Raw genomic sequence first — 23,483 nt, 5'->3', positions numbered from 1 at the left:
AAGGAGGAGGCAAATGAGCTCAATTTTCTTCACAGATTTCTTAGAAACTCAGGACATAGTGGCAAATTTTACAAATATGTAAAAAAAAAACTAATTTTTATAAAAGTTACCTCCTGCAGCTTTAGTAGACATTGACATGACAATCCTCTGCAGCTGGTCTTGAGTTGCCAAATGCCCTTCTGGTTTCTTTTCTTATCAATGCAATACTCTCCCTGCCTGTCGATTTTAGATGGATGTCTTGGTAGGTTTGCAGTTGTGTCGGAATTCATACTACACTGTTCTTATTTTTATAAATAAAAAAAGTTTGCCATGTTATTTTCTCTACTTTAGAGTGATGCACTATTTTTCCTTTCATAAAATTCTAACAAAAAACATGGACGTTTTCCATTATAACATGATAAAATGTGCAACGCTGGAGAGATATGAGTTGCCTATTCACTGTTTACTGAAATAATGGAGTGTGCACTGAGCAATGTACAAAAAACAGAGGAAAGTAAAGCCAGTAAAAGGCACCTATGAGTTGGACCTTACAACGCTTTTTTGCCGTACAAGTCTGTTTATAGACTTTTATTTACTCCTTACTTACATCCACTTAATGTAGGCTTTACTTTTTTTTCGTTTTTGCTAAATTAATGTGGCTTTTATTTTTTCCAGCTATATATTTAATAGGCAAAGCTGTCCCTTGAGAAAATTTTTTTTTACACAAAATAAATGGAGAACGCCAGCAGAAGTGTGGGCTGAACCTGTAGGTTTGTGCCATAACACCAACTAAGCAAACAGCCATTTAATTTGCTTCCATGTAAATCTTTTCTCCAGCTTTTAGAAGAAAATTTGTATTTTCTGTCTGCTCCCTCTGTTCTTTCATTGTTCATGTGCTAAGCTGGTCGGTGCTGCATTTGAGCTGAAGCCCACTGCTGTTGTCATTCTGCTCAGGCTTGAGAAAAAAAAGAAAGGAAAAAGATGCCAGGATCCTTATGAAAAGAGAGAAACAGTAAGTGACTGGTGTGTCTAACACTCTCCCCTTTGTCGAAACGCTTTTAGTGGACTGCCTGGATCCAACGTGCTCGGGCCGAGGCGTTTGTGTCCAGGGAGAGTGCCACTGCTTCATCGGCTGGGGAGGACCGGGATGTGAAAGCCCCAGGGCCTCCTGCATGGACCAGTGCTCTGGACATGGAGCTTTCCTGGCAGACACTGGAACCTGCAGCTGCGATCCCAACTGGACGGGCCACGACTGCTCTACAGGTAAGCACTTCCATAATGAGAGGAAACATTGGCAGGGTTTCCTTTGTAGGAGCCAACTGAGCTCTGATTGCAAGGTAGAAAAACAAAACGATGGTATCAGGCCATCGTCTTGTTGACTGTTAACCAGTTCTTCTCAATAATGAAGCAAAGATATTTGCTCTAAAGAATAAGATTGAAATGCAAAATTAGTTTGAAAATAACATATTTTGATATGGCTTATTTTATTTAGAGGTGGGACTCGAGAATTTTTTATTGAGTTAAGTGTAGGGTTTGTGATTAATTAATCACAATTAATCACCATATATCACCAAAATAAGATTGTACAGTTCAAAAACCCTTTCTGTTGGTAATTTATTGAAGAAATAGTCCGATAAACCCAGCAACAAATATTTTTATTGTTTTCAATCTATTGTTTTCAGCCAATCAGATTTGGGTTATTCAACCATCCGATTAGTGCATAATGTTATTATACCTTCAACTTTTCTTGATCCGGATTGATCATGATCAGTAATTCTTGATCATTTGTGCAATTACTTTGAACAAATACTTCTTTAAAAATGTGGACTGTGGATGCTGACACAAGGTTTTGGGAACATTTGTGCTGCTGCAACCTGCTCTGCATTGAGACAGTATTTTAGGCTTGAATTGCTCCGGTGATAGAATAAGTCCTCATACCTCAACTTGCACAGAACAATAGTGTTTTCCAGCAGCCAATCAGATTGTTTTTTGAAGAAAATATTAACTACCAGGGGCCAAAGAGAAGCAGTTTTGCCATCCATCACTCTTGTTTGCGGATGTCGCTCGTCTGTCAGATTTACAGGTGTACTTTAAACACAACACAGAAGTTCTGACTTGGGACTTTTGTATGTAAGGAAGAAAAATTGAATTAATAGTGTTTATATTTTTCAGCATCAATAGTTATTTGCTAACCTCAGCTGGAAGTTCAACTTGAAATGTGTGCTTTGATCAGACGAAACTAAGATTGACTTTTTTCTGGTATGAAACAAATTGTGAATATGTGGAAAGGCATCTCACGCCCATTGGTAGGTAGGGTAGAGGATCTGTTATGTTTTGGGCATGTCTGTCGCCCAAAGACCAAAGAATTTTGTTAGAGTCAAAACCCTTTAAAAAAAAGATAGAGATTTTAAATGAAAATCTGGTTGCCTTGACCAGAGAACTGAAAATGGGTCAACACTGGATCTTTAAACAGGACAATGACCCAAAACATGTCCAGATCAACACATAAATAATTCATCAGACACAAAATTAGACCTCTTTTCACGACCAGCTAAATCGTAAAGGAAACCTGAAGCTACAGAGAAGAAAGTTTAGACAGATGGTGCTGAGATTCTTCTCTCCGGGTTCTGAAATTTGGCTCCAAAGATTTTGTTAATTTGCTAATTTTATAAATATTTTGCTTTGCACACATCGTTACCAAGGTATCCAATAAACATTTGTTGTGCAGTTTATCACAACAAAAAATGAAAACAACCTTTATTTTTTTAGAAACCTGTCAGTCTTTGATTAACTCCACTGTTGTGTGTAAATGCATTACTGCCTGATTACATGTTTCTTCTAATAATTATCAGGCTTTTCTGTCTGAGGTAAACATTTTGTATTTTCCAAACTCACAAATGCCTCAGTGATTCCCGTCAATAATCAGTTTGAGGTTGACAGTAAGCAATCAAATCTGGTTAAATTTTTGTGATATTTTTCTCTTGCCCATCAGAGCCTAAATTTATCACAACTGACAACTAACATCAACAACATGTAGCACAATTGATGTCTCAATCACTTCCTCTGTAAAATCCCATCACTCTTGCATCCAAATTTATCTCCCAGCTTGATTCAGATCAACTTTGCTAATTGCGAGGCTCAGCAGAGATGTGAGCATTGGTGATTTTCTTAATAGAAAATGTCTCACGTAAAGGCATAAATTAGACTCATCAATTATCAGTTGGAAGTCCAAAGCTAGCAATCACATTTTTGTTGATTCTGTTCTTAATTTACATCTTTTATGGACGGTTTCCTACTTTAGTTTCTGCATGGTTAGGTGGCAGCTGCGATTGGAGGAAAAGATGCACAGCAAAGCAGGTATTCTGACAGCGGAATGATGCAAGTTAATGGTTTCTCGAGATCTTGCTATCTTCACAACTTTGCAACATTCACAGCTAAGAATTGTTTTTTTTTCTTCTCTGCTCTGGAAGGATGTTTCCATTGTGTTCATTAAGTCCATAAGGAGAGTTCTCGCTTGGTAGTCAAGAAAAGGTACATTTCAACTAAACTTTTAAGGTAAAATATTCCATCTCACAACTGAAATAAAAATGAAAAGCTCCTGTTCTTACATCAGCAGAAAAGTCCCAAGCTGCTGGACATTATGGAGCTGTTGAGGTTGACACACCTCAACAGTGTAAACAGCTACAGCGACAGAAAATAGGAAACAGACAATTGTTTCCTATTTTTAAGAAAGAAAACCATAAAGTGTGTTCCAACTATCAAGGCAGGACAGGTTTATTTGTACGTAACATCTCAGCAACAAGTCAAATCAAAGCTAGCAAGAAACATCACGGTCTTTTGGCAAAATAAAGAAAAGTGATGAAAAGTTTGAATAAAGACTTTGATTAATGATATTCTAGATATTAATCAAAGGTAACACTAAACAAATGGATTTTTAACTTTGATTTAAAGTAAGTCTGTTTCAACGCTTTTGCAATTTTCTAGAAATTTGTTCCAGATTTAAAGAGCAAAAAAGCATCACACATTTCAGGTGTGTTAAAGCATAGATGCATATAAACGTTGCAGGACCGGCCCTTGAGGACTGGAGGTGCAGATCCCTGCTGGTTGTTGAACCTCAGATTAAGAAGAAGCTATGTGGTTTTCAACGTGTAACCATGGAACAATGGACCATGTTTTAGCTGAGAGGGCTCATGGGAATTTGGTTTTCCGGTATGCATTTTTTTTTTTTTTGTGGGACTGGAGAAGACTTGAGCAAACATCTGATTTTTTATTTTTTTTGCCTGTATGCAACCCATATATGACTTATTTGTGGCAGTTTGAACGGCCCAATTCTGACCTGCCCAAAAAGAATCCGATTTGTGCCACTTACGTATGTGGTGCTAAACGTATTTGATTGTTTTCAAAGAGTCTGCAGTCTGTCGCATTTTGTCTGATTGTTTTGGGGTCATAAGCCATTCACACAGAAGCCTAATTGCAGTCACAACACCCACACACACAAAAACATCTGATTTCAGCAAAGATTCAGAATTGAGCTTCAAGAGCTGTTGTGTGAACATAGCCTAAGATTTTTTGTCTCCCAAGGCATTTTGTAGAGGTAACTACAGTAGTAAGAGACGCAAAAAAACCTTTTGAACTTTGGGGCCACCCAACTATATGATGACCCAACCCACAACTCTGTTGTAATGAAAAACCACCCAAACTGTGTGGAGTGAAGTTTAGCCAAGTTAATGTGTGCTGATAGAGTCTAGTGGAAAGGGGCCATAAGTGTTCATTTTAGGTGTTTTTTGAAGACTGTGACATTTTGCCATATATATTTACTCACTATTCACATTCAGCCATATACAGGCTGGTAAAAATGAACATGTTTATGGAGTCTACCATGTCAATCTTCTTGTTAGGCATGTGTCACTCATGCCGTATGCAGAATGTTACAGAAATGGGAATGTGAACGGCCAGCTGAATAATTCCGCTTCCCACAAGGGTGCATGCCAAGACGCCATTTGGGAAGCCAGAAACGGCAGTGCGAAATGAGATGTCAGGGTCTCAGCTTTGCTTTTTCACAACGATGTGGTTTTGTTGGCTTCTTCTTCCCATGAATTTAAACATGCACCAGAGTGGTTCACAGTTGGAATGAGAGTCAACTCAAAGTCAGAATCCATGTTCTCAGTTGGAAAGAGATAGATTGCTCTATCCATCTTGGGGGCCAGTCTCTGCCCTAAGCAAAGGAATTTAAGAGACTTTTTGGCAGTAAAGACGACATAATGGTGTAGAAGATCACTAAAACGGATTCATCTACATTAATTTGTCTGCCACTTAGGTCTACAGTCAGTAAATTGATGAATAAATGCTAATGCAATACTTCTTGTGAAATCTGTTATTGTTTCCTTTCAGATATATTTGGTTCAGCAGGTTTCTGATGTGTTGATAATCAGATCCAGTTTTACAGCTTCAGTCTACTTTAATTAGTATTCACATAATTCATTCTGAAATGAGAGCCTTAGTACAGCAGCAGCCTCTCTGATCCACGAATCCCTTTTGTATTCCAAGCAGACATGATGACCTATTAGGTAATCCTAAGGATTTGGGGGGAAATGGGCAGTTAGTCTGGCTGTGCCTTGCAGAGAAAAGGCTCTGTAAATGATGATGAGTTGGCTTTTTATCCTCCTTTATCCTGTTCATTGTAGAGCTTTCTGGGCTCTAATACAGCAGTAAGCTATGCTGTGGGGTTCTGCAGAAAGCTGCATATTACCTTACACCATGACGGAAAACATGGAAAGCTTTCAGAATACTTGAAATTGATTTCCTTTCTTCCTGTATACTTTTTATATGACAAACCTCTTTTCTCTGCTGTCTTTGGAGCTGTATACCAAAAATGTACACAGCATGTAGTAATTCTGTTACTACCAATAAAAGTATGCCTGAGGTTTTATGTATGTTTTTATGCCATTTTTACCATTTCCTCCCACCCAGAGGAAACTTTGTTTACACAATCCATTTGTGCAACAGCTACCATAAGAGCATAGGTGTTTCTCATTGTGTGAGCTCCTCTTGCCAAAGATAATGAGAGTTTATTTGTAGGTGGTAATTGCATCTTTATTATTGTAAAGGTTCCCTTTTTGTTCCAATTGAACATTTGTGTGAAAATCACGTTGGCTCTGGTTTCTCTGACCAATATCCATTCCAGTGAACTGCAAGCATCTGTTTTTTTCCCCTCTTTTCTTTAAAGCATGTGTGAATGAGATCTCTAGATGTTTATTTGGTTTATTAGCGTCTTGTTTTAAATGTAATTTTATCTCCAGAGAATGTGAAAGTCGGCTTGCAAAATTATCAATTGTTGACATATTAAAACAAATGTGAGGTTTTAAGTGAAAGATCAGTTGTAGTGCACACTTGTGCAGGATTAAAAATGATGAATGTTCTTTAACATTTTCATAAATATTTCTTAACAATCTGAAGTATAAAAAATAGTGTAAAGAATGCACAACTTTGTAGGCTGGTTTAAAAATGTACAATGTGCATATGTGTTTAATGGGGAAATGTTCAGAGGGTGTGAAAACTTTTAAGTCAGTGTAAATGTTTTATGAGTGAATCATTCCCATATGTTCTATTTGCTTATGCAGTAATCTCTGTTTGTGCGCTGGCTGTGCTCAAAGCTCTTTGGAGGCAATTATCCAGACACTACTAGCATACTTAATGCATCAGAAGTCAGATATGAAATTAGGACTTGCAGAGTTTTTGCTGATCTATAATTAGCAGAGCAGGGTGAGATTCTTTATGAAAGCTTTTTACACACTGTTACCATGTTAGGGTTTTTGACTGAAAAATAACACTCAGATTCAATTTGTTACAATGGCAAAATAGGCACCGCAAATGCTATAATTGACTTATTAAAAGATTTTACCTCCAGTTTGGTCCCCTGTGGTCATACATGAATTGGTTTGGCTAATAAGCCAGTAATAATATTGTTCATTGTTGCCCATACTACTAAGCCCTCTTTTACCACAGAATAGTTAATAAAGAGGTTAACATTTCAATGAGACACAGAAGTAATCTGTCAGTGTTTAATTTCTTTGCACTTTATACTTGTCATGCTCTCCCTCGAGTTCATGAGATGAGGGTAAAGTCCCGGGCTCTATCACACCCAGACAGGGAGGTCTTTCAGCTGCCATACAATAGCAGGACCAGACTTCACTGTGGCTCTCTGTCATTCTTCTGCAGTTCATGAATGTACCTCCTCCTCTGCTCAAAAAGCTCTAAAAAAGAAAATGGAAAAAGTATATTGACTAAAAGACTGGAGCACTGGAGCACTTTTTTTTCCACTAACAATTGTACATTATAAGTAAGTATGGATTTTCACCACAAGATTTGGCAAAATTAAAAGCTTTCAAAAATCTCTGAAGAAAAAGCTTTATACTTTATTGGTATATGGTCTGATGACATCACAAGAGGCACAAAAGACAGGGTTATCAACTGGATGTTTATGAATATTATAATGGATGATTGACTTTTCATAGATTTAGGTCCATTTGAGTTGTGTTTGACCTGCAACTCAGTCTATTTATTTTTTTCAGACTTTAAATCTGATGATTCACAAGCCAAAATTAATACTACTGTGGATGGCAAAGCTGAGCAAACTTTCATTATCTTCAGAAATTCATCACTTGCCTTAGGCCTTATGTGATGTCACTAAATGTATAGTGCTTTTAGAAAGGACGCATGTTAGCACGTGCACCAAGCTAGGTGACAAGAAATGGAAAGTTTCTTAAAGAATACAGTGTATAATCTACACAGACAGTGTAACTTAATATGTATAGCTAGTTGACTAAATCACTATGTGTGACAGGCAGAGAAAGAATTTTGGTACAGAGGCAGATTGCTAATGTTAGCTAGCTAGCTTTGCTAACATCACCTACACATAGCTTACTTTTCTTTGCGCTTCCTTTCTAAGAGACTATAATAGTTTGTTAGTCACCACAGTCTCTCTGAAAGCGGAGCGCCGTGGATTTTACGGGTCACTGTATTCTTCCTACTGGAAGTTGTTTTCCAGATATTTTCTTTGATTCTTAGTAGCCAAATTGTATTGGGCCTACTGATAAATTTGCAGACATCTTTTCTCAGACCACTACTGTTCACTTTCTTGGGGTATGTGGAATGGCGTGGGACAAAAATACATAATTAGCAATGAGTCAATGTTATTGCTTGGATTTGAAACCATACATTTTACATCTAGTGAAAGCAAAAATGTTAACACATAAACAGCTATCACAAAACTGTAATAACTGCAAGTTTATCACAGTTTTGATAAACTGGCAGTACTCCAATTGTACTACAACAATTGGAGTTGTAGTACGGTACTCCAATTTTGGAGTACTACAACATTAGTATCTAAAGTGAATTTATTTAATTTTAAAGAGAAGTTGACTGCAGGATAGCTTCAGAAACTGTGGAAATTGATGAAAAGTCACCCAAAGCAAATGTAGCACTTCATTTTGTAATTGTCCTTTTTAAATCTTGTCCTTTTTAAAGTGTCCTTTTTAAATCCTGCAGTGGAAAATCACACTTCATTACGTTCTGTTTTAACTGTCAGTAAAGGGGTTGATTATTCAAGGCTTGGAGTGTCAAAAGCTAGCAACATCAGCATAGTGCTTTCTTTTTCCTGTGATGTGACTTTTACCATTCAGTGCTTTCGTCACCTTAGTTGATTGTTGTTAACTGCTGTATAGATTAAAAAAATCAATTGATAATTGATTCTGATAAGTTGTCTTTGTAAATTAATTGCTTCACCTAATTCCTTGGGATATAAAGGAATTCTGTTTGAAATATTTGTCAAAAACATTTTAGATAGAGATCAACATATTTTTTTCCAATCTCTTTATGAATACATTTATTGAGTTTACTACTCATTCAGAAAGGTTGACCCCTTATTTTGTAGTTTTAGTAACTAAAGTCTTATTTTTTGGGGAAGGGGGAAGCACAAAAAGTTATAACATTAAATGCTTTTTTTTTAATATCAACACATGTACCTTGGATTTTCAAGATAATTTGAGTGTGAAAATGTGGCAGCAATATGTTTTCAGTTTTTGTGAAACAAATTTTGATTATATTTCATTCCATTAATTAAATGCGAATTGTTAGATTTGCAGCACAAAAAAGGTTTTCCTGTTGTGGAACACAGAAAAGGAAATTTCAACACCAGAGAGTAGTGAAAAACAACAGGCTGCTTTTGAAAAATATATTTTAAATTGGAGTTGATAAGATAAAAATACAGAAAGTACACAGAGTTCTCTATTTAATATAAAATGCTCATACCTTATAGCAAAACTAAACTTATAATTGACCCTTTGACAATTATTGCAAAAAGTTTGCTATTTACATCAGCTTACCCAAGATAATGCAAAAATAAATTGGATAAAAACCTTTCAGAAAATGTCCATGGACTCCGCTTTCTACCGTCTGCTTCAGCCCACGGCCAAACCGGTGGCAAAGCCTTTAACTGTGCACTGTTTTAAAGTGAATAATGTTTGAGTTTTATCTGAATTAATGGACTGTTAAATTTGTAGGCTTTTTAAAAAAATTCCATCTGTGTAGTTTGTTTTTATTCTTTAGCCATTTTGTGGTTCAAATAAGGAGAAAACATAAAGAACAGAAGAAGTGAAGAAGAATAAGTCTGCTAAGGCCACACAAATCTCGTCTCCTCTCGGTAATGGACTTATTAGATTTGTATTGTCAAAAAAGGATTGTCCCTATGAGGTGCAGGAATTTCTTTTCAGCTGCCATCAGACAAGGTAGTGGAGCGTGGCCGCCTTTCTTTGACAATAACTTCTGGATTTGTCTTTTTCTCTCCACCTCTGCCTTGTCCCATCACCGCCCTGTCTTCCCATTTCCTACCCCCACCCCTCCTTTCTTTCTCTTTGTCGGTCTTTTTTGTCTTCCTCTGTGTCCCTGTCTCCCACAGAGATTTGTGCAGCCGACTGTGGAGGCCACGGCGTTTGTGTTTCAGGCACCTGTCGCTGTGACGACGGCTGGATGGGCGCCGGGTGTGACCAGAGGGCGTGTCACCCGCGCTGCAACGAGCACGGCACATGCAAGGACGGCAAATGTGAATGCAGTCCTGGTTGGAACGGAGAACACTGCACCATTGGTATGAAGAGAGGAGGCTGGGGTTTTGTTAAGGGGAGGGGCACGGGGGGCAGCTTCGATGTATATGTCTGTTTGGTCAGGATGCAGTGAAGGAGGAGGGATACCAACAAAGGCGTGCAGACTACCACTCTGCCTCTGTGTGTAAGCGTTAGGTCTGAGAGGAAGTATCCAGTCGGAGAAAGAACGGGAAAGCATGCTTAATTGAATTTGTGCAACTCAGTAAAGCATGAACAGGTTTACTCAAGGATCTGAGGCTTGCCTTCATGCATTTTAATGTGGGAATGTGCTAAGGTGTCTTTTCATTTTGCTCATCCTTATCCTCATCTCTTTCTTTGCTCCCTTTCCATTTACTATTATTTTCAAATGCTGACGTGTGAGTCATTGTAAGCCGGTCAACCACTGCTTTCAGCTTTCTGTTTATACTGTTTATACAAGAGAGCAACTAATACTGTTGCTCTCTTGCACTAAAAACTGGCAGAAGCTATGTTTTTTTAAGACCTTGATTGAATGTCAAAAGCTCTTTTGGAAACCATAATGTAACCCTAAAAAGAAATTTGATTATCTAGACACTATCAATGGCTTCTTCTTTTTTTTTTTATCAAGTTCATAGTTCAAAGATGCTGGACATCAACAAGCTTGATGTGGCGCTTTGAAATAACTTTTCAAAAATGTTTTTATACTTCCTTGAGGTGTTTTTTTGTTTTTTTCTGAAAAAGAGTTAAAGTGGAAATGGGAACACATTGTCAACTAAGTTCTGATGTAGCGAACATTTACCTCACATGACTCATCAGCTGTTTCTGCTGCTTTAGAATTGCATTTCTCTCTCTGCGTGTCAGGACAGCATGTCACATTATCTATGTTGACATGACTGAACAATTACAACTTGGCCGATAGATAACACATTCCTGAAAATCAATTTTTCTGAGATGAGTGGTTCATGCTAGTTTGCAACTTCTGCTTCCTGTTTATTACAGTCATGTGCAGCACCAACATGTGACAAAATTATGCTGTCCATAGCCTGGTTGATTCAGTCCAAACCAGTCGAGGGAAACACAGCTGATGTGCATTTCCTTTTTGAAATTTTTTTTGCGACATTCCAAAATTCACACATACACACTAAAAAGTATTTTTGTTGAGATATTGTAGCATGTAGGTATGGTGCATTAACTAATTAAAAAAGGATAAAATTTTCCTGGTAACCCACACAAGCTAACAAATTGTGAGATTTTGTGGCACACATTATATTTGTAGGTAGTATCATCAGTTATGAGTTTTGACTTCTTTTTTTTATATATATATATTTTTAGCTTAACGTAAGGGTACCATCTTCATGAACTCTTAATGAAAAATGTGAAATAACCAATAACCAGCCTTGGTGCCTGCTGGTGTTCTGTGTTTTCATGTTCAAATTCACTCATTTCTTCTTACTCCTCTTTCTTTGTTTTAGTATATCTCAGACAAACCACTTAATACCTTTTGGAATCAAAGAAATATAAGCTTTACTCATACCTACTAGCTTAAAAACCAGCAAGTTAAAACACACCAGTAATGATATGTCAGGAAATCAGTTCATTAGCCACATTGGTAATGTAATGTTTTAAAAGCAAAAGTAAAAGACAAGGGCTTTTTTTGGTGGTTGCTTCGACACATCATGGTTTAATTTTTTTTACAGCTGATACAAAAAACTGAAAGCACAATGGCGATCCCGTTTCTTAGCTGCCTCAGTGATTCCCTACATGTTTGAGTCAAAGGGAAACCAGAAATAAAAGTTCATAAAAGAAAAAGCAGATTTTTCTCTCAGTATTCTCATTGGTCTCGAGGCAGCGCTGCCTGAGAACAGAGCTTCGGCTCAGTTTGTGAATGTTTTATATGCTGGCCCGTACATTATTGATGGCTCTTTTATAAAGGCCATATTGAGATCCAGATTCAACAAGAAGATTTCTCTGTGTCATACATTAAGATCTCAATTTAAATCAATTTCCATCACAGAGGGCCCCATGTGTTGGTCCCAGGCCCCCTACAGGTCTGATCTGGTCTCATTCCTGATGAGGCCACTTGCATCGTCCGCAGACAATGATTAAAAGAGCTTTTTGTGACCTCTGTCCTGCATAGTACTGCTGAAGCCTGCAATATGCACGTCAGTGCCAGAGTTTTCAAAATGCTCCCCTGGGCTATTTAGTTGTTTCCATCATTTAATAAAAAGAAACAGACATTTTTTTTCCTGAAGATTTCATTTTGGTGACTGCAATCTTCCTTTGCGTCCCACAATCTCCCCCTGTCTTCCTTCTGTCTCCATCCCTCTCCTGTGTGGGATTGTTCTCGATGTCTTGCTTGTAATGCATGCTGTTAATGCTTTGTGGCTGTTTTTTTTTTTACTGCGTTTTGTAACGTATACTAACACATTGCCCTGCTGTCTTGTCATGGAAGTGCCACTGTTCAAACCTCCCTTATGTCCTGTCTTTTATCTCTCAAGCTCACTATCTGGATAAGGTAGTGAAAGGTATGGCATTCCTCCTTCAATCTTTTCTGCGCTCGACTCATTGTAACGCCGGTCAGCATTAATAAGCCGTGAAACACACACAAACACACGCCAACACAAACCATGGTCCATTCCCATCCAAAACACTGTGCTTCTCATTCTACAGATGCATTTCAATAAATTAGAATTTATTAGTTTAGTCAATAATTTGAAACTTAAATAGATTCATTACACAGTATTGTGTACCAAAAGTTTCTCTATGTTCATTTTGATGATTATGGCTTGCAAATAATTTATTTTTTAAATTAAGTTTTTCAAAAATTTTCCATATTACATTAGATAAATAAAAAACCATTAATGGTTTTAATGTTATGGTTATAGTTTAGCCTTCACAATTATGTAAAAGACAGCTATCTTGAGAGTCAATTCAACCCTCCAGAAGGAGTGTAATCGACAAAAAGTCATCAGGTTTCAAAAAAACAGAGCATTGTATGGTGTCAAAGCATTTTAATATAAAGTTATTGGAAGGAAAATGTCAATCCATGTAGGCATCCCTTTACTTTCCCCTTATCTGAGATTGGGTCACGAGGATAACAGGTCCAGGAAGAAAAAACAAACCTCTCTCTCTTCAGGTCTTTCTAGGGAAGGTGTGAATAAGGAGCAGTCATACTTGGATTTCCCCCCGGGTGAGGAAACTCCTCCCCCTGTCTTAAAGGCTAACCCCAGCCACACCAAAGAGGAAGCTCATCTGAGCTCCTTGTATCCGGGATCTCGATCTAAAAGTGGGGCTGTAGTTAGAGTGCAGGTGGGCCAATAAATCCAGGGCATTGCTTATACTTAGCATTAACGGAAACAACACCCCGATGTGTCTATCCACCTTCCTGTGATTAGTTGTGAAGAAATGGCAAGATGCAAGAACACCTGCACTTTCACCAGAGGCTGAACCCAGACCTGAATGGGAGCAATCCAGGAAAGGTTGTGATTGAAAAATTGGAATAAGCAACTTAAGAGTTTAACAAAGTTTCACAAAAGGCCAACCACAGACAGATCCAGGTCATGAACTACATCTGCAGTATTCTTCTTGGTGGTTCAGGAGCAAATTTCCATAATTGGTAAGGAATTTAGCAGTCCCTCTAGGAAGTTCAATCATAACTATTAATGCAAATTCGCTCATTATTCACAAATTTTGCACAGACTTGCAATTTTCACTAATCACTGCAACTTTTGACCTTAACATTTTTTGTATTTAATTCATTTCTGACCAATCGCTGCTCTCAGCTGATTTTTGATAAATCCTCTTTGCCCCCTTCTAATTTAGCTTTCTGTTTCACAAAGTTTATTTTTTTTTAACTACATTTTCAAAAACCATTCTGAGATGTTTTGTAGGATTTGCTTATACAGTGTATACAGTATACACGGGTGGTGGGCCTCTCATGGGCCCACCACCCGTGGGAGGGGCCAAAGGGGTCGGGTGCACTGTGTGATGGGTGGCGGCCAAGGGAGGGGACCCTGGCGGTCCGATCCTCGGTTGCAGAAACTGGCTCTTGGGACGTGGAATGTCACCTCTCTGGTGGGGAAGGAGCCGGAGCTAGTGCGTGAGGTCGAGAGGTTCCGGCTAGAAATAGTCGGTCTCACCTCGACGCATGGCTCTGATTCTGGAACCAGTCTCCTTGAGAGGGGCTGGACATACTTCCACTCTGGAGTTGCCCAGGGAGAGAGACGTCGGGCAGGAGTGGGCATACTTGTTGCTCCCCATCTCGGCGCCTGTACGTTGGGGTTCACCCCGGTGAACGAGAGGGTAGCATCCCTCCGCCTACGGGTGGGGGGACGGGTTCTGACTGTCGTTTGTGAACGACAGTTCAGATTACCCACCCTTTTTGGAGTCCTTAGAGGGGGTACTGGAGAGTGCTCCTCCTGGGGACTCCCTTGTTCTGCTGGGGGACTTCAACGCTCACGTGGGCAACGACAGTGAGACCTGAAGGGGCGTGGTTGGGAGGAACGGCCCGCCCGACCTGAACTCGAGCGGTGTTCTGTTGCTGGACTTCTGTGCTCGCCATGGATTGTCCATAACGAACACCATGTTCAAGCATAAGGGTGTCCATATGTGCACTTGGCACCAGGACACCCTAGGCCGCAGTTCGATGATCGACTTTGTCATTGTTTCATCGGATCTGCGGCCGTATGTCTTGGACACTCGGGTGAAGAGAGGTGCGGAGCTGTCCACTGACCACTACCTGGTGGTGAGTTGGCTCCGGTGGTGGGGGCGAAAGCCGGTCAGACCTGGCAGGCCCAAACGTGTTGTGAGGGTCTGCTGGGAACGTCTGGCGGAATCCCCTGTGAGACGGAGCTTTAACTCCCATCTCCGGCAAAACTTCGAACACGTCCCGGGGGAGGTGGGGGACATGGAGTCTGAGTGGACTGTGTTCCGTGCCTCCATTGTCGAGGCGGCCGATCGGAGCTGTGGCTGCAAGGTTGTCGGTGCCTGTCGCGGCGGCAACCCTCGAACCCGTTGGTGGACACCTTCGGTGAGGGATGCCGTCAGGCTGAAGAAGGAGTCCTATCGGGCCTTTTTGGCCTGTGGGACTCCGGAAGCAGCTGATGGGTACCGGCGGGCGAAGCGGCATGCGGCTCGGGCGGTTGCTGAGGCAAAAACTCGGGCGTGGGAGGAGTTTGGAGAGGCCATGGAGAAAGACTTCCGCACGGCTTCGAGGCGATTCTGGTCCACCATCCGGCGTCTCGGGGGGGGGAAGCGGTGCAGCACAAACACTGTTTATAGTGGGGATGGTGTGCTGCTGACCTCTACTCGGGACGTTGTGGGTCGGTGGGCAGAGTACTTCGAAGACCTCCTCAATCCCACCAACATGCCTTCCACTGAGGAAGCGGAGCCTGGGGACTCTGGGTTGGGCTCCCCAATCTCTGGGGGCGAGGTCGCCGAGGTGGTTAAAAAGCTCCTCGGTGGCAAGGCCCCGGGTGTGGATGAGATCCGCCCGGAGTTCCTTAAGGCTCTGGATGTTGTAGGGTTGTGTTGGTTGACGCGACTCTGCAATATCGCATGGACATCGGGGGCAGTTCCCCTGGATTGGCAGACTGGGGTGGTGGTCCCCCTGTTCAAAAAGGGGGACCGGAGGGTGTGCTCCAATTATAGAGGGGTCACACTCTTAAGCCTCCCTGGCAAGGTCTATTCAGGGGTCCTGGAGAGGAGGGTCCGTCGGATAGTCGAACCTCGGATTCAGGAAGAGCAGTGTGGTTTTCGTCCTGGTCGTGGAACACTGGACCAGCTCTACACCCTCGGCAGGGTCCTGGAGGGTGCATGGGAGTTCGCCCAACCAGTCTACATGTGTTTTGTGGACTTGGAGAAGGCGTTCGACCGTGTCCCTCGGGGAGCCCTGTGGGGGGTTCTCCGGGAGTATGGGGTACTGGGCCCTTTGATACGGGCTGTCAGGTCCCTGTATGACCGGTGTCAGAGTCTGGTCCGCATTGCCGGCAGTAAGTCGGGCTCGTTTCCGGTGAGAGTTGGACTCCGCCAGGGCTGCCCTTTGTCACCGACTCTGTTCATCACTTTTATGGACAGAATTTCTAGGCGCAGCCAAGGTGTTGAGGGGATCCGATTTGGTGGCCTTAGGATCTCATCTCTGCTTTTCGCAGACGATGTGGTCCTTTTGGCTTCATCAGATCGTGATCTGCAGCTCTCGCTGGAGCGGTTCGCAGCCGAGTGTGAAGCGGCCGGGATGGGGATCAGTGCCTCCAAGTCCGAGGCCATGGTCTTGAGCCGGAAAAGGGTAGAGTGCCTTCTCCGGGTCAGGGGGAGTGTCCTGCCCCAAGTGGAGGAGTTTAAGTATCTCGGGATCTTGTTCACGAATGGGGGAAGAAGGGAGCGGGAGATCGACAGGTGGATTGGCGCAGCGTCTGCTGTCAAGCGGGCGCTGTACCGGTCCGTCGTGGTGAAGAGAGAGCTGAGCCAAAAAGCGAAGCTCTCGATTTACCGGTCGATCTACGTTCCCACCCTCATCTATGGTCATGAGCTTTGGGTCATGACCGAAAGAACGAGATCGCGGATACAAGCGGCCGAAATGGGTTTTCTCCGTAGGGTGGCTGGGCTCTCCCTTAGAGATAGGGTGAGAAGCTCAGTCATCCGGGAGGGACTCAGAGTAGAGCCGCTGCTCCTTCACATCGAGAGGAGCCAGTTGAGGTGGCTTGGGCATCTGGTCAGGATGCCTCTTGGACGCCTCCCTGGTGAGGTGTTCCGGGCACGTCCCACCGGGAGGAGGCCCCGGGGAAGACCCAGGACACGCTGGAGAGACTATGTCTCTCGGCTGGCCTGGGAACGCCTCGGGATTCCCCCGGAAGAGCTGGAAGAAGTGGCTGGGGAGAGGGAAGTCTGGGCCTCCCTTCTGAAGCTGCTACCCCCGCGACCCGACCTCGGATAAGTGGAAGAAGATGGATGGATGGATGGATGGATGGGTGTATACAGTTCAAGTTAAAATCCTGTTTTTGCATTTTTGGGAGGACTATGTGCAGCAACTTAAACTTTTTTGTAAGTTGATGTTATGACAAAAATAAAACTGAAAAACATTAGGAACTTTGACTGCACCCTTTACAACAAAGGTGAGCAAAATCAGTAATTTTAGACCACAACAATCTCAAAAGAAAAATTGTTTTGTTGCATCCCGGAGGGACGGATTTAGAAAGTTATGTTATCTGATAGTGTTTTCTCAAGTCTAGACTCAGTGCGGCATCCTACCAGGAAGCATATCACCAGTCACACGTTGATCAATGTAAGCCAAAATCATCAACACTAACAGAAATATATGCTTAAAAATGTATCACATTGTGTGATGAATCTTACACATTTTACACTTTTGGAACTGAATATCTTAAATCAATTAACTTCCCTGATAATATTCTAACTTACTGAGATGCACCAGTAAAAATCTTCTCATATTTTCAACATAGCATTCCATAGTAATCTCCACTTGGCACCTTCACACCCAATTCAAGCTGAGCTGCTTTCTATACATAAAATGTTTGGTTTGTGCATTTTAGCCTTCTCAGTAGGGGGATGTTGGGAGAGAGGATTCATAACCTGTTTCTTGCATTATAGATGAGCTTACAGTGCTGCGCAAAGCCTGATAGGTGCTGAGGCTGCAGCCTCTTTAATTAAAAGACTTTATGGTTCTAGGCAGAACGAGAATGGAGGCTTTGCTTCACCCCTTGCTGTCTGCCACCGGCACCCGTCTCTCAGAATCCCTGCGTACTTGGTTATAGACCACCTGGCATCAGAGCAGCTGCCAGAGGGGCTCTTCGAACGTTTGCATCCTCATGTCTGGAGCTGTTTCAGACGGGCTCGGGCAGATCTCTGCAGGGGCTTCTCTCTGAAATATTCTGCCAGTTAAGTTGAAACCAAGCCAAAAGAGAGTGAAGCTTTATTTATCCGTATAACAAACATTCTGAGCTCCTTAATCGTCCAGCTCCACTGGCTTAACCAGAGTTGTTTTTGTCCATTTGCTCAATAAATGGACAGCCAATGCCAACAGTGTCCAAGAGGCAAGCCATTTCGAACAGTCCATTAAATTTGGTTGCAGTTTTCTAGAATATCATTTCAGTTTTCCCTTTGTTATTGATGATAAATTCTCTAAATCATTTGTAGAAATTGAAGTTACAACAGTAATAAACAATTTCAGCTTGTAATCTCTTGATTAGCGTGATGAGCTGAAGAGCTATGTATGGTGAAGACATGTAAAAGCTATTCAATTATTCTTTAATTGCAAGAGCAAAAATCTCACACTACACAAATTGTCACATTTCTAGCAGTTTTAAACTTTTTGAATATTGCTTTTAGTGAAGATATGGGAAAACCTAGTAGTAACTAATAGAAATGGGCCTGTGTTAGCTGATGTTTATGCCGCAAATAAGTAGGAAATGTTAGATTACTGATCAATTAGTGTTTCTGTAAAGTTTGACCAATTTTGACTGAAATAAATAATTTAATATATTTTTGCAACATTCATGCTGTGAGTGATCATTAATTTTTTACTTTAGTGTCAGAGCTGATGTTACACTGTGTGTGTAGCAGAGCCCTTGCAGTAAAACACGATTTTATTACTATTTTAAGACGAAATGATTACAATATTGATATTCTAAAATGTTGTCCGACAGTCTGAACGTTGTCCGACAGCCTGTATGAACAGATATATGCTGGAAAAAACAGTGTTTGCTTTCACAACTCCGATTCATATTACCTAATTTAAAACACTTAATTGAATTTGAAAATTGCTAATTAGTAGGCATCTTTACCCAGAAATGGCATCCAAAACAAAAAAAGATCAAGCTGAAAATCGGTAGGTTCCAGTCTCTGAAATGCAAGGTACATATTGAATAAATGCTTCATTTAGAATTATTTTAGAGAAATTGCTAGAGGTCCCTTTAGTTGTAGCACGAGAGATTTCATTGAAAACTGTTATTTCCAAAACATAGGAGTGTCCTGAGTATATCGACTCAAATTACAGAATTGCTTTTTCTAAATATTTCAGTACGAGATTATGCTGCAGCTATAACAAGTATATATATTATAAAGCTTCTTTAGCTTGGGTTGGAAATCACTACAAAGGATACTAAGCAACTTTTAACTTCTAAAATTAAATTGTGTGAAAAATGTTAATAAATGGAGGCAGACAATTTTGCTCAAGAAATTTGGGATGAATTACTTTTTGTGGCTCTTTATTCTATTCTAACTAACATTATATATTCTGTACACTGTGGCTACATTGTGAATTATGTCATAATATAATTTCAGCCCTGATTCATCCATCAATCAGCCTTTCCTCCTTTACAATTATTACCTTATAAGTACACCTGCCTTACCTTTTCTATTCTCCAGTCCAATTCTCTCTCTGTCTGACGTAAAAGCAAGCTGCACAAGAGAGATAGATGATAAAATGGGTCAGCTTAGCATTCTCTCTATCAAGACATCCTTCTAACACCACAATCTATGACAGAGCTGTGCGTTTGATATCTTTAGATTTTACCCTCTGCCTCAGCGAGGGGATAAATATCATAATGTATCAGATAAATGTCAAACAGGGTAGAACAATTGGCATCATAATCGTCTGATCTGTGCCCTTGTGAAGACCTATCCGGGAGGAAACAATGAAATCTTTCACCTGTCTCTCTACTCCAGCCTGCCTCAGATCCCCTGGGGCTCAGCTCCCAGAAATACAGCTAGGCGACCTCTGCTCAAAGCAACCAAGCACAACCTTTTCCAATTTATATAAAACCCATTTTGTTTAGCTTTGAACTTCTCCTAAAGGGATATCATGGTCTCTCTATTTGAGGGGATATTACTGATAGTTAAAAACCCATTTCTCTGACAATTATTTAGACCACTTTTTAAACTACTGCATTTACTTTCCATTGTTACTTTATTCCTGGAAATCTTCAGATTTTGTCACGTTACAAACAAACCTTTGTTGTTTTTTTAAAATTAATTTCATGTTATGCACCAATAGAGAGAAGAAACATACTATAGCAGATGGAAAAGGATAGAACAGAAGTGGACACCACTAACTAAAAGTTACCAACATGGTCTTTAGCAAAAGCTAATGCTAAAGTGACAAATTCAATCATGTTGATGCTACTCGTGTGTCTATTGCACGTTATGTATTACACAGCTGCATGCAAAGCTGTGCTTCATCAAGTGATTTTTTGGAACAGACCTGTCAAGTGATTCTTTGGAACAGACCTGTCAGTGATGGTTTCAGTTTTATATTTGTTGAGAGACGATATTGCTAACTGTTTCCGATTTTGCCCTAATTGTAGGGCTTCGGTCAGAAAGCATGCAGGACATCAGTAAATTTTAAACTGCAGTGCATTCTGGGTACAGAATAAACATAATTTGCTGCACCATGATGCATCAAATGATGATCTCCATCATGCCGGAGATTGTGAGAACAGGAATCGGAATTACTGCCTAAATAATCTTCAACTTCAAAATAAGAGCATGAATATAACCACCTTAACTACTTGAAGGATAATTTAGAAGATGCTAAATGTGCTACGTGTTTTAAAGTTACCAGAAAAGCTAAAGCGCTAAATGAAAAATTTGCTTCACTGTAAGTGCATGTGCCCACTACTAGGATAGAGTTATTGATGGAGCTAAATACAGGCAATTCTGGCAGAAAACATTTTAGAGGTAGCAAAACACGTAATAGTGGAGATTTACCTTCCTGCCAGGGCTACAATAAAAAAGCTTAGATCAAAACAAATTTGTGTGTTAGAATGACCCAGTCAAACCAAGATTCAACTCCAATTTAAAATCTGTTGCAAGACTTGAAAAGCGATATAGATATAGACACTCGTCATCCAGTCTGACTGAACTTGGTGTTTTTAACAAAGAAGAGTAGGCACCGGTTTCAGCCTCTGGATGTGGAAAGCTGGAAGAGGTATATTCTCAAAGACATGCGGCTTTAAGTGTAGCATAACGTAGATCTACAAAGTATTAAGTGAAAGGGGCCTGAATGCAAATTCATGTGAAAAACGTCAAGAATTACTATGTAATTTTCCTTGCATTTCACAATCATTCACTACCTTGTGTGGGTCTGTCACATGAAAATCCTAAAGAAACACATTGAAGCTTGTGGCTGTAATGTGAAAAAGTTGAAGGCATGTGGATATTTTTGCAAATCTTAATAGAAAAAAAAACTTGAAATCCAAAAGTACCTATTAAATTATTTCAAATTGGGCAGTATAAACTCCACTGCTTTTGTTGCACAGCTAACGTACCATACATTCTGGTTAATATGCTGTAGTAATAAGTGAATATTGATTAATAAGATCTGATTCTATTTATCTGATTCTACTGCAAAGGGATATTGGAAAGCTTTACAAAAGGTGTATCAAATTAATCAAGTTTAGCTGAGGGTCATTAGAGCTGCTCTCATCCATTTAAAATTTCACATAACATTAGGTTATTGCTGCTGAAAGTACGAGCAGCAAGCCAGTTTTTTTGTAAAGCAATTTTGGTGCACAAATAATGTTCTGTATTATTTGTTGTTCATTAATTTTTCTTTGTTTGAGACTCATTTGTGACCGTTGGTCTTTGTCTTCATCTATTTTTCATAGAGGGTTGTCCTGGTTTGTGCAACGGAAATGGCAGGTGCACTCTGGGTAACAACGGCTGGTACTGTGTGTGCCAGCTGGGCTGGAGGGGCACCGGCTGTGACACCTCTATGGAAACCGCCTGCAGTGATGTCAAGGACAACGATGGAGGTAAAATCACAAATGCCTTCTGACACTGACCAGACACCAACACGGACTCTGAACCAGACACGATTTGACAATAAAATTCACCCCCTATGGGCTTGAGAAATATTCTGTACTTGCTTTAAGCTTTCCATGCTCTGTTATACCTTTTATGTAGGCCATTCCAATTTTATTTATATAGAGCCAATAGCAGTTGAAATTGTCTTTGAGATGCTGTACCGATTTCACTGCCTTGAATCCCAGGAGCCAGCTTGCTTTTAACTGGAAGAAAGGAAAGAAAAAAAGTGAAAATCAAAAGAAAATGTAAATATTACACACAGATCATAAAATACATACATACTGAAGCAGAAAAACTGCAGAGCTGAGAAAAAAAACAAGCCCTAAAAATGCAATTCTAACTTAGAATTAGCATTAACTGCTCAATTCAAGCTAAATCAGTACTTAGAAAAGGTACAAAAATGCTTCTCTTCTGAACCTAACTAGCCATTTAGAACCATAACAGGTGGATATAATGCAGGGATTTTATTGTGTATGGTCTGGCTCTAAGTAAAATCCTTTGGATGTCTTTTTCTCTAAACAAAATGCATTTCTATACAGCAGATGAAAGCCACATGCACACATCCGGTGCAATCTTTACATGCAAATAAAATAGAATTGTCCTGATTGGAAGTATTAATAAATTCAACCTCTTAAGATTTTGAACATTTTCTATCTCCGCAGGGAAGTCCTTTTCCCTCTAAATAACCCCGAGCAGAGGCAGAAACAGTCCCACACACACACCCAACCAGCCAGGGATGTTGCACCAATCTCTACTCTAAGTGGGAGATGTGACTTTCTTTATTCCAGACCCGATTTTTCAGCCTGAGCTGTGCACTAGCCTCCCTTATTTATACAGGGGGTTGTTTGTCTTCCCATCACTTAAAAGGGACCACACGGCTCTCAACAGCAAAAGCAGGGTACTGCCTGGGATTTGACTGACTCCTGACAGCACAGTTTATTTTTATCACCCCATCTGGCCAGATATGCCCCTGAAAGCAATGGTTAGGAGACGCTAATGACCCACTTTAGCAAAGTAAAGTGCATTACATAGAAACACTCATTTTTAGTAATGTTATCTAACGTACTGAGAGGGAAATGTATCTTCTGCATATTATGTTCTTTTGCAAAAGTTTTTAACATTGCTTCCACTTCTGTGGAAGCAATGCTGTTTTGATACACCTAACTACCAGGGATGGGCACACTTCTGCTAATGTGGTAATAGTGGATCTATTTACATTTATTGTAACTTTGAAAACATTTAACATTTACCATCTCACTTTTGCCGCCTCTAAAAGGTTTAACTCCAGGAATGCTCTGTATTTAGCTCCATCCATAACTCTGGCCGTGCGCTGGGCAAACCTCTGCTAGGTGGTTAACAGAGGAGCTCATTTTTTACTTTGAGTTGCTGAAGCTGAAATTTGTCCACAATTTTTGTCTGGAGCTGACTTATCAATACGTCTCTACTCCTAAACTCCAGCATAAGTATAGTATTTAGCTTTATATTAGTACTCAGTGTTACCCACTGAATAAAAGAGCATATTTTATTCATTAGAATATGCTATGAAATTGTATATTTTATTCAGTGTGT

The 23,483-nt window shown here is 40.4% G+C and overlaps 1 protein-coding gene across 10 annotated transcripts in view; it reads left to right on the top strand.

Moving 5' to 3' along the window:
- Nucleotides 1-23,483, top strand: part of tenm4 (teneurin transmembrane protein 4) — a 220,864-nt gene that overhangs the window by 131,189 nt on the left and 66,192 nt on the right. For 6 of the 10 annotated variants that reach the window (XM_027998907.1, XM_027998905.1, XM_027998904.1 and 3 more), the window contains 4 exons: nucleotides 1,042-1,242; nucleotides 9,935-10,120; nucleotides 12,593-12,619; nucleotides 21,716-21,862. In XM_027998907.1, the coding sequence (XP_027854708.1) occupies nucleotides 1,042-1,242; nucleotides 9,935-10,120; nucleotides 12,593-12,619; nucleotides 21,716-21,862 (561 nt within the window). The remainder of the gene's footprint in view (nucleotides 1-1,041; nucleotides 1,243-9,934; nucleotides 10,121-12,592; nucleotides 12,620-21,715; nucleotides 21,863-23,483) is intronic. The other 4 variants (XM_027998909.1, XM_027998908.1, XM_027998903.1 and 1 more) reach the window with 1 other exon arrangement.

The sequence above is a fragment of the Xiphophorus couchianus genome, chromosome 18 (genome assembly GCF_001444195.1).
Source record: "Xiphophorus couchianus chromosome 18, X_couchianus-1.0, whole genome shotgun sequence".
In the NCBI taxonomy this organism is placed as follows: Eukaryota; Metazoa; Chordata; class Actinopteri; order Cyprinodontiformes; family Poeciliidae; genus Xiphophorus; species Xiphophorus couchianus.
This window is presented reverse-complemented; position numbering and strand designations above follow the sequence as displayed.